Source organism: Mus musculus, chromosome 18 (assembly GCF_000001635.26).
Source record: "Mus musculus strain C57BL/6J chromosome 18, GRCm38.p6 C57BL/6J".
In the NCBI taxonomy this organism is placed as follows: domain Eukaryota; kingdom Metazoa; phylum Chordata; class Mammalia; order Rodentia; family Muridae; genus Mus; species Mus musculus.
The window spans coordinates 33,076,135-33,088,416 of record NC_000084.6 but is presented as its reverse complement, the minus strand read 5'-3'; the positions used below and the strand labels follow the sequence as shown (position 1 = coordinate 33,088,416).

The 12,282-nt window shown below is 38.5% G+C and overlaps 1 protein-coding gene across 6 annotated transcripts in view; it reads right to left on the bottom strand.

Annotated features, from left to right (window-relative positions):
- Camk4 (calcium/calmodulin-dependent protein kinase IV) overlaps positions 1 to 12,282 on the bottom strand; it is a 260,827-nt gene that overhangs the window by 107,351 nt on the left and 141,194 nt on the right. For 5 of the 6 annotated variants that reach the window (XM_006525544.4, XM_030250297.1, XM_006525543.3 and 2 more), the window contains one exon: positions 10,346 to 10,424. The exons of the other annotated variant lie outside the window; for it this stretch is intronic. In XM_006525544.4, coding sequence (XP_006525607.1) covers positions 10,346 to 10,424 — 79 coding nt within the window. The remainder of the gene's footprint in view (positions 1 to 10,345; positions 10,425 to 12,282) is intronic. 6 annotated transcript variants of the gene reach the window in all.

Genomic DNA, 12,282 nt, shown 5'->3' with positions numbered 1-12,282 from the left:
CAGTGCTGTAAGGCGCACAGGAGGAAGGGCAGCCTCTTTCAGGTGGTGATCTTATTTTTAGGGGTTATATCCAGAGAAGGGATGCCTGAGTCAAAGCTCCTGTTATTCTCAGTTCTGGAAAATCTCCATGTTGCTTTCCATACTGACTGTCACAGTTTACATTCCTGCCAAAATTTATCAATGTTTCCTGTTCTTCATATACGTAGTAGCGCTCTCTCCTTAGTCATAGCAATCCTTATAAAGACATTGATATCTTGCTGTGCCTTTGATGTAGCTGTGGGGTTGAGCATCTTCTCATGTATCTGGAGCACACTGTGCGGCGCCTTGCGGAGGACATCTGATATCTGTCCAGATGCTTTGCCTGTATCCAGTTATTTGTGTTCTTGCTAATGAGTTTCTTTGAATTTCTCCAATAGTGTGGACATTTAGCCCTTTACTAGAGATATGACTTGCAAACATTTCCTTTTAAGTTGTTCTTTTGTAGTGCAGAAATTTTATTTATTTATTATCTGTGTATTTGTTTGTTTGTGAGGCAGGGTCTGTATAATGCTTTGGGTAGTCTGGTATCCCTCTGTAGCTTATAGTAGCTTCAAATGTATGTTCTCCCTGCCTTAGCCTCTGAGTGCTGGGACTGCAGGTATGTGCCAACAACATGCTTAACAGATGTTTTTTCACTCTTGTCCAGACTGACCTATTCCTACCTCACTGCCCCCTGTCCATTCAACAGCATGGCACCTGTTCTGTACAGAAGCATTTTAGTTCGATACAGTTCTGCTAGTTTAAACTTGCTTTTTCTATTGATATTACCACAACCCCGTCCCCAAAAAATCATTTTCCAAGTTATATCCCGGTTATTTTCTTCTACAAATTTTACACCTGATATTTTGCATTAAATCATTAGTCTATTGTAGTTAAGAGTTGTAGTATTAGCCCAGAAACTTAGGATACCCAAGATATAAGATACAACTTGCCAAACGCATGAAATTCAAGAAGAACAAAGACCAAAGTGTGGACACTTTACCCTTTCTTAGAAATGGGAACAAAACACCCATAGAAAGAGTTACAGAGACAAAATTTGGAGCTGTGACGAAAGGATGGACCATCTAGTGATTGCCATATGCAGGGATCCATCCCATAATCAGCTTCCAAATGCTGACACCATTGCATACACTAGCAAGATTTCGCTGAAAGGACCCAGATATAGCTCTCTTTTGTGAGACTATGCTGGGGCCTAGCAAACACAGAAGTGGATGATCACAGTCAGCTATTGGATGGGTCACACGGCCCCTAATGGAGGAGCTAGAGAAATTACCCAAGGAGCTAAAGGGAACTGCAACCCTATAGGTGGATCAACAATATGAACTAACCAGTACCCCGGAGCTCTTGTCTCTAGCTGCATATGTATCAAAAGATGGCCTAGTCGGCCATCACTGCAAAGAGAGGCCCATTGGACTTGCAAACTTTATATGCTCCAGTACAGGGGAACGCCAGGGCCAAAAAGGGGGAGTGGGTGGGTAGGGGATTGGGGGGGTGGGTATGCGGGACCTTTGGGATAGCATTGAAAATGTAAACGAGGAAAATACCTAATTAAAAAAAAATAAAAATTAAAAAAAAAGGAAAAAAAAAGAGTTGTAGTATGTGAAATAAGGATCTCATTTCCATCTCTTCATGTGTGTGTATGTGTGTATGTGTGTGTATGTATATGCATGCACACACATGTGGAGGTCAGAGAACAACCTACAGGAGCCAGTTCTCTTGCCTTCCACGTTGGGTCCAGGAACTGAATTTAAATTGTCAGACTCAGAGGTTAAGTGCCTTTATCTGCTGAGCCATCTTTCCAGTGTTAATTTCATTTCTGCATGAAGAGATAAAGGTTTCAGTACATTGTTTGCTGTAGATATCATGTTGCCCCTGTTGTGTATTCTTGGCATGTTTACTTTACCTCAAATGTGTGGATGTCTAGGGTATCTATTCTGTTCTAGGGGTCTCTTTGTTTTTGTTTATCACTATATCATGTTGTTTTGATTACTATTTTCTGGCATTTTTTAAAAATTAAGTAAAGTCTGATGCTGACTTTGGCTTTGTTCATTTCATGCATTGCATTGCTTTGCCCATTTGAGACTCTCTGTGTGTGTGTGTGTGTGTGTGTGTGTGTGTGTGTGTGTGAGAGAGAGAGAGAGAGAGAGAGAGAGAGAGAGAAAGAGAGAGAGAGATCCCACAGGAATTTCACTATTGTATTGTTATTTCTATGCAAAAAGGTGACATTGGAATTCTGGCACCAATTGTTTGTACATCCAATAGATTGCTTTGGATAACATGGACACACTACTTCTTCCAACCCATAGACACAAGGTGTCTTTTCACTAATGTGCATCCTCTGCAATTGCAGTCATTGTTGTTATATTAATCTTAGTGTGCAAGGCTTTCATCTCCCTTGTGATATTCATTTGTAAATATTTTTATGCCTTTTGTAAATGAGACTGGTTTTGTTTTGCTTTTAAGGATGGCTTGCTGTTCAGTGTATAGAAATGTAACTAAGTCTTGTTTCTTGACTTAATATTGAAGAACATCATTAAATTTGTTTATAATTCTAACAGCATCTGGTCACATTCCCGAGGTTTTCTAAAGTTCAGAGCAATTATGGAATAGGCTGAAACACAGCAATGCCATTAATAATCAGCACAGAATACATGGCTGCATTTAAACCAAGGTAGATTTAGAAGACTTATAAGGTTGAAGAATTCAAAATACAGTGTGTTTTAATTCTGTTTATCGAGAAGTTAACTTATAAAAGAGTGTTCTATGGCCCTGAAAGTCTCCACTCTAAGGAAAGTGTTTACTTGGAGAAATGCAAGAAATTTAGTGAATTTTCCAACTTTCCTTGGATTCAAGAAATGTTGCCTTTGGGAATGGTTCCTGTGCTCTGGCCAAGGATGACAGAAACGCCTGTCTGCGAGTGGTGAATAGCTTATACCAAATGTCCTGAGTATACTCAGCCACAAAGGTCACCAAGAGTGCCCTGAACAATGCTGACTTCTATCCAGACAAACTTGGTAAACTACATGATGCCATTTGTCCTGAATAGACACAAACTATACGAAGATAAATATATTGAAGGTATATCTTCCAGGCTCTGTAATGGGTACGCATTGCCTTCACCCACCCAGACATTATTACATGGCAGCCTGACACATCCAAAGCAAGAAAGATTTGGCTGGAGAAGAATTTCATACTTTGGAGAAAAATAAGTGTGTACTGATATGATTAAGAAGAAATCCAATGTTTTAAAGACAATCATACTCATGAGAACTGGAACTAAGAGGAACTGGGTCATCTGTAAAAGAAGGCAGGCTTCCTTCTATACTGAAGAAGCAGATGAAGGTCCTTAGTCACCAACAAGAATCATTTCCTGTGCATAAGGAAGATGACTCATAGGTCAAAGTCAAAATTCTAAAGAACTAATGCAAGAGCCACAGAGAGGCTTAGAAAGCCTTTCCTAGAGATCAGAGCTGGCCTCTAAGAATTTTCCCTAATCCCCAGAAGAGGGGGAGAACAGTAACAAAGGCACAGCTTCTTATATGATAGAATAAAGGAAAACTAGAGAGGAGAGATAGTCTTCCCAGCTGCCCACCCACAGCTGAGAGACCCAGCTATCTGCAATCATGTGGACCCTGCTGAGAGCATCAAACAACTATAACAAATATCCATCACCCAGCCACCTGGTCAGACTGTGAAGAACAGTAAGCCCTGATGTTTAAATCCACTAAATAGTGAATGATCTTTTACACACCATGGATAAGACACACATTACTGACCCATCAAGTTCAGAAAACTCAAAAGGAAAAGATTAGCTTCATTTTCAAGAAACAAATGTGATTCTGCTGGAATGTGGGCTTGACCACTGTGGTGAATGGACACTGATAAAAGTTCCTGAAGGAAACAAATAAAGGCTTTATTTCCAAGGTCCCAAATATAAAATCTAGAATATCATTTTGTTTCTCAAAATAAAATACTCAAAGTTACTAATGCTGATTTCAGTTCTGTAACTCTGTGGGTAGTGATAGTGTTACAATAGTTGATACTAATAGTTCAAAGCATGCGTTAGCCACACAAGACCCAGATCACAGTCAACGATTCCATTTAATCTCTGAGACTTAGCTATAGAGAGGTAATAACACAGGCTGGGGATGTCACTCATTGCTAAAATGCTTGCCTGACGTTCACAGGCTCTGTGTTTGATCCCCAAACCTCAAAAGAAAGAATAATGAATGACTGGATGAATAAATGAATAGATATCAACCCCCAGAATGAGAAATGTGGGTGCTATTTTGAATGATTTCGAATTTCCTGTTGCTAGTTTTCTTATAAAGAGATATTAGTGTCTCCACTCAAGCATCTGCATCTTTGTGTAAAATGAGTGTGTATGGCAGTTTAAGTCTGTCACTTGGTCAAGGTTCATCACTTAGTAAAGAAATATAGAATATCTGGATTCAAAATCAGTTCTGTACATAAATGTCACATATTTATAAAGGAATCTTAGTGAATACTGATATAAGGTTTAACAGTTACAGATATAAATAGGGCTAGATTGGAGAACAGGGAGACACGCCATGAATACCTAGAGCGTTCAGGAAATACAATGATAGCCTGTGTACTTCCACAGATGCTATTTCAAGCATTCCTGTTCAAAAATTGGGAAAAAGGGTATTACTGCCAAGAACTAAGTGGCTTGCAAATCTCTCCTGGTGGAGACGCTATGGATATTCATCTAATTAGTATTTGGAAGGAAACCTGGTTCCAGTCTGTAACATTATCTAGAACATTCCTCCACAATCCCCTGCTACATCACAGCCATCTATTCAAATCCCATAAGGATGAAAAGAAATTTTAATTGAAGTTTTTAACTTAACAGTTTATAATTCTTCCCCTGAAGAGCATAAACTGTTATTATGAAAACTGACAGCAATTACTTGGTAAATATTTACTAAAATTACTCGAGGAAAAAAAAATTTTAAAAAAAGGTATAGGTAATTTTCTACCATAATCACTAAGATGACAAAACTTGGGCCTGAAAATACTGTAGCACTGTGGGTCTGGCACATGGTACCTAAGTACAAATCAGAAAAGAGCTGTCTGGCAGAAATGTTCTAATCTAGGTATCACAAGTATATATTTTCCTAAATAGGAAGGCATAATATCGGAAATCATTTCTGCATGCCACATTTAATCAGATAGTAAAAACAATACCCATTTTTGTAGTAATGCTAAAAGTACTCCAAAAGCCATATCATGAATTTTGTTCATACAAAAGTATACAGGATAGCTAGGCATGGTGGCGCATGCTTTTAATTCCAGCACTCTGGAGGCAAATTCAGACTGATCTCTGGTTGTTGGAGGCCAGCCTGGACTACACAGGGAGTTCCAGGACAGCCAGGACCACACTGTGAGATCCAGTCCCAAAAGAAACAGACAAATGTACAATCACGTGTCACACATCATTCAATTTCAAAACCAATGAGATGTCAGAACTGCATAGCACTAATTTACATGATAATAAAATATCTTTGTGGATCTCCTCCATTAAACTCTCGGAATTATGTGCATCACATGCAATATGATTGCTGTGTCCTGGAAAACATTTTATATGGCAATCTCATTTTAATCTTCACTGGAATACTGTGAGCTAGATGCTCTTTAACTCACTTTATTGCTGAAACAGACTTTGAGCAACGGTCTATAATTTGCATAGTCACACAGATAGTAAGTAGTGGAAATGATCAAAGACAGTGTCTCTATCTCTAGAGTCTACGATTGGCCCTCAGGTTTGTACAACTATTTTGTGGGGATAGTCAAAATACCCATGCATTCTGAGGACCCACACCAACATGAGCCCTAAGACTTGATTCTGGCTTATTTCGTGAAAGAATAGATTTTACGTTAAAAGAATAAAACTAACCTCCCCAGCTGTTGAGCCATACAGCTGGAAATTTAATCTGATTTCTGGAATTTTTCTATCAGTCTCTAAATTTCCAGAGACAGTATAAATTATAGTGAACATACATTTATGAAATATCAAGCTACTTATTTTGAAAGCAAGCCATGCAGGCTAACCTTTAGAAATCATATAGATCCCAAAATATGTTTTTAATGAATAAAAGGTGACTTTAATCCACATGGGTCGCCCCTGAAATAAAACTTCATTGTCCCCCTGCCGTATTTTGGAAGTGGAGATTCCATTTAACCCAGCAAAACTCAGTCCAAGATGAGTATGCTGGGCTTAATATCTTCAAGTTTGATGCTTGAAGTTTTATCTCTTTCATACAGTCTTGAGTGTGACTTTGCTATTGTCACAAAGTATATTTATGGTACAGTCACGAAGAGAAAGGTACAATATGATCATCTCATCGTGGTCAGCAAAGCAGGGAAGCCTTGGGGAACAGACAGACATCAGCACCGCTGAGTAATTCTTTCTTCATATTTGATTTAAGACTTATACATTCCATTAATAACCCCAGTGGCAACTGTAAGCCAAATAGTTCCAATGCTTGAGAAAACGGGGTACTTACGGGGGAAAAAGTGGTATTTCCAGAGAATCTAATACTGCTTCAAGATAAAAAGGTTAAAACCTGGGTCATGCCCTGGCAGAGCAAGGGGATGGGAGCCACACCTACTGACCAGGTCTTTTCCTAAGGTTGGGGGAGGAAATAAAGGACAGAAAAAAGCTTCAACCCAGTTCTTCTCTTGCTTACTCTGACTGTTATCCTAGCTTAAGTCCATCATTGGCACATGAGACAAATGGCCATTACTACAGAAGGTACCCAGGTGCTTTTCAATATAGGAAAATATTCAATGTGGCTTTTCTCCAAAGTCTTATCATGAGAGTGAATCTTCCTCTGAGAGAGTCAAGCATTTGCCTATATGGTATGACAGATTCTCAGTGATGTGCAGAGCTTTTGAATAGGGTGTCATTTTCTTATGGACAGTATAACTAAATAACTCCAAAAATATTAAGCGATGAGAAAGGAACTTAATATTGCCATAAAATGATTTAGCATAAATTCCAATAAAAATGTTTAAATAGATTCTGAGAAACAAAATTATTGTTATTATATAATTAACTCTAAGAGGAGATAACAAACCTTTTACTTGGCATGTTTATATAATAAGTTACTCACTTATTCATCATGCTGCAACCCTTTAATACAATTCCCTATGTTGTGGTTACCCCCAACCATACAATTATTTCCTTGCTACTTCATAGTTGTAACTTTGATACTATTATGAATCATAATGTAGCCATCTGTGTTTTCCAATTGACCTGCAAAAGAGTCATCCAACTCTTAAAAGGGTCACAACACACAGGCTGAGAACCACACTGACTTATAAGCCAGGTAACTTTCTTTGTATTTATTAACATTTTAATATGAAATGTATTCATCACCAGATAAAATATTAGATAGGCTATTTCTAATTTAGCCTTAGATATATTATCTGATAATATGATCGGTAGAATTGTGTTACTGCAGATGTAATTAGTTATGATGCGGTCATACAGGGGAGGGCAGGCTCCCACACAGCAGCACTGGTATTCTTACAAGATGAGTGACAGTGATAGTGTGCCACACCCATTCCCTAGGGAAGATGGTATGAGGGAATATGAGGACAAGATGGTCATTTGGCAACAGAGGCAGAAAGTAGAAGAATGATCTCTACAAGTCAAGGCACACCAAGGATGGGTTACTGTCATCAGAAGCCAGGCACGGGGCAGGAGGCATGGCAGGTTCTCTCTCAGGGCCTCGGAGTCTCTGACAATACCATCTTTGAAGAACATAAATTTATATTTTTTAAGCCACCAAATTATGGTAGTTGTTTCACTATCTCTATTAATTTAATACTGATGGAAGGAAGGATGGATGGATGGATGGATGGGTGGATGGATGGATGGATGGATGGTCAGAGATGAATCATACATGCAGAGAGGGGATAGGTAGATAGGTAGATAGATATGTGATACATAGTTTTAGGTAGACCAAGCTCGTGGACTCCTAAGTTTACACCTAATCTTCTAAATAAGAGTATTAAGAAGTACTCAGTGAGGTTGTATGTGGTTCCAGGGTAATCAACCAAGTCATGCAAAACCAAAGGTCAGAAATGGTTTTAATTGAGGCAATTTTATGTGGTCTGACATAAAAGATTACATAAATAATCAACCTTTCTGAGCACAGCACTCTTTTTGGCCTTGGGTACAAATCCTTTGCTGAATGCTCTAAGGAAATATTTCCTCTGCATTAGTTTGCCTCTGTGAATAGATTCACAGCATCCATTCATTTCCCTTAGAGAGGGGACTTAACATCCCCGTGACCTATATGGAATTAAACACTGGAGGCGATTCGCTCTTTGTGGCTTTGCCTGCTATTTCTCTCATTGACACATCTCCAAGAATGGTTCATCCTAAAAGACAAGGCTGGGGGGACACATCTAATTCACATTCAGAGCCAAGGTCCCTCCAGGGTTTTTTCTCTCATTCTATTTGGCACAGCAGTTACTGTGTTTGACAACATAGGCCCTGCAGCTCCACCAGACATGTGGCTCCTATCCACATGCTCCTATCATATCCTTGGCTTTCGGGAAGATCTGCCCACCTCTTCACTCAGACAAGATCTCAGTCAGTGTGGAGTGCAGGTGACCTAGAACTTGCAACCACCCTTCCTCTGTACATGAAGCGTCAGGTGCACCATCAGATCCAGCTTCCATTTCTGAATGGTTGTGTCTTAGAATGTTGTGCAATCTACCCCTTTCAAAATTTCCTCTACTATGTAGTAAAGAAAAGGGGAACAACTTGCCAATTTACTAACACTTTAACCAGTAAGAAAACACAAAACTTTCAAGTCCAAATATAACATGTAAGATTAGTAGTAAAACAACCTAATTTATTTTTCTTAAAAATTTAGATCTTTAACATTAATCTTTAATATTTAATAATTTTTTATATTTCAAAAAATAAATAATACTTAGTTCAGAAAACTTTTTGATGGAGAAATTGATGTAACAAAACTCACAAACATGAATTAAAGCATTTTATATTTTGGGGTATGACTTAAATTAGAAAACTCATGTATGAAGTTTATGGATATTAATTGCTACCTAAATTACTATCTATTCTAATTGAATTGTGGGAATTTTCTCCCCTCTTTTTTGCTACAGCTTAGAATTGCTAACAGAGTGCTTTAAAATGTCATTTTGTTTCTGCTTGGCTAAAATTCTGCGGTGTTAAACATCTTCATTCCAGGAGACTGTAAGATTTCCCTTTGCTTTACAATAACATAAAAAGAAAGCTGGTGACAATAAACTGCCCTTAGGGGTAGGAGCCTCTTTTGGCCTGCAAAAGGTTGTCACCTGACCTTGAAATATCTGACACATCTCTGACACAAACCTCTTTTTTTTTTTTTTTTTTTTTTTTTTTGGTTTTTCGAGACAGGGTTTCTTTGTATAGCCCTGGCTGTCCTGGACCTCACTTTGTAGACCAGGCTAGCCTCGAACTCAGAAATCCGCCTGCCTCTGCCTCCCGAGTGCTGGGATTAAAGGCGTGCGCCACCACGCCCGGCGACACAAACCTCTTTCGCACACTTTACAAGTGGGTTTTCAGAAACACACACACTTAGTTGTTGACATAAAATTTGATGAAGGACACTGTGCTAGACAGGGTATCTTGTCTTTTTGTAGTTTTATGGGCAGAATCTAATTTATAAACAGAAAAGAACAGAAAGGGCTGTAAGGTGGAAAGAGTATCACACAGGGACACCACCTGAGATGTGGCCTCACCTGCTTCTGGTCCTCTCATTATCATTACAAAGGAGCCTTAGACAAGGGGACCTTAGGCAAATGAAGTGAAACTCTAAAACAAAAACTTTCTCTCTCTTCTACCTTTGAACTTCTGGATGAGCAGGTCTAGCCTGATCCAGTAGCACTTCTTTAAAACACACCCAACCTTAGAAAATGTAGAAGCTGAGGATTCCTTTTAAAGAACATGCATGTGTGCTTCACTTCTTCTCTAGCACGTTACATACAGTGCAGGTTGTATCCTCACTCCACAAACACACATATATCCATGACACAGCTCACAAACAAAGCAAGGCTCACCTCCCTCTCTAATGCTTTCCCTCTCATCCTTCTCCACAAATCACGTCCCACTTAAGAACCAGTGACTGCCAAAGCATCCCATGGTTTCCATCAGACAACAAACATGTCCAGCTTGGCTTTTCCATGACCACTTTGGATTTTTTGAGTCTGGTTTCTTACTTCTCAGGTCTCTCGGAGATACTGATATAGAATGAAATAAACTTACTGTTTTCTTTAACACTTTGAGAGCATAGGGCTTCTGGGTCCCCTTCTGTTTGCATCTGTACACAATGGATGTAGCACCCCTTGAGGGGGAAAAAAAGACAAAAAGAAAGTGTTATGCTGTGGACATGACTTATGGAGGACATCTTTCAGTGAACTTTTCAATTGAAGACTTCAAACGAAATCATGCAGATATGCTCATGGCTAACAAGGATTCCTAAGTTCTAGATGCTGGCCTGAGATGGGAAAACTCTTTTTTTTTCACAACTGAAATTTCTCAGAAAATTCCTGGCTTTTCTTCCTGTTGCAAATAGCACACCCAAGGCCGTTGTATTTGATGGGCTCTTAAGAAAATCAAGTTCTCAGGAAAATAGCCTTTTTCAAGAACAGCCGTACACTGGAATCCCAGGATTCCTAAGAGTATGTGCTTGGAATGAAATACAGCAGAGTGACTCAGGGACAGGGTTTTGAGTTCAGCATTCTCCTTTGTGGTTAAATAGTCTGCACTTCAAGTTGGTAAGGGAGCTGGGAATTGCCTCTATCCCACCCTTCTGTGATCTGTTGAGGAGAGTGATAGGTATTCCATGGTTATTTCCATGTGTGTTCAGTGATAGAGGAGAGTTCTTCACAAAGAAGGACAGCATGGTCTGAATGCCCCCATGCCACACTTAAAGCAAGAGAGAAGGTAGACAGACAGGAAGGGAACTACAAGCCAACCTGGTTTAAGTTTTAACTTTGAGAAAGAACTTTCTGAAAGGCCTGAAAGTAAGATGGGTCTGAATTAGGCCTTTTAGACCCTGATGACCAAGCATAAGGACTTCTGATGATGCATTCAGCTCATGGTCCTGTAACTCTATATGAGCAAAGGGAATTAAAGCAAATATGTCCTGAGTACATGAGTACAGCAGATTTTGACAGACAGAAGTCAGGTCTGCTGCATCACAGTTGTTTTGAGTTAAGGAAAGTCTTAGGAGACCATAAATATGTACACCAAGACACTGGGAATTCTCGAGGTGAAGTTAGTGAATGTAAAAACAAAGTTATTCATATTATTTGTTAGGTGTTATGGTATGATTTAAAGGTAGACCCTAAAGACACACACACACACACACACACACACACACACACACACACACATATATATATATATATATATATATATATATATATATAAAACCAAGGTCGATGACTAAAATAAATTATTTAAAGTACACATCAATAAAAAGTTAAATGCAGAACTCAAAATTAAATGCAAAGGAGGAAAAAAATCAAGGAGATCAATAAATAAAACAGCCATAATATAGTAGGTTGAAATTCAATAGTAATGATTACAATAGATTTAAACTTTGTATATCAGTTAAAACCTAAACATCATTATATTGGATTATAATACCAGACAAACTACATACTGTAAACAAAAATCCACTGATGTTAAAGGCATATGTGAGTTAAAAAAATAAAATGACCAATAAAAGATACACGCAGAACTTCAACAAAAGAAAACAGCTACATTAATACTAAACAAAGTAAATCTCGGAAAATTGATAGGGGAACATTGTTTAATTTTGAAAGGTCAAATTCCCTAAAAATAATACAATATGCATAAATGTAAATGTATCTAAGGACAGATCTCCACAATACTCATGCATAGAGCCAAAAGGAGTAAGAATACCCATAAATACACTTGGGGACTAAACATGTCCTCAGCAATTGCTAGAAAATGTAGACAACATTTCACCAAGGATACAGAACACATGAGCGACATTTCCAACTAAATTAAGCTAGCTTGTATTTAGAGAAAACAAAACAAGCAGCAGAATACAAAATCTATACCGATATAATTCTATGTATGTGCAAAGACTCCATCCTTTAATATAGAGATAGTTCAGTATGGAAAGAATTATCCTCTGTCAAGTACAGCTAAAACAAGATACTCTTGGG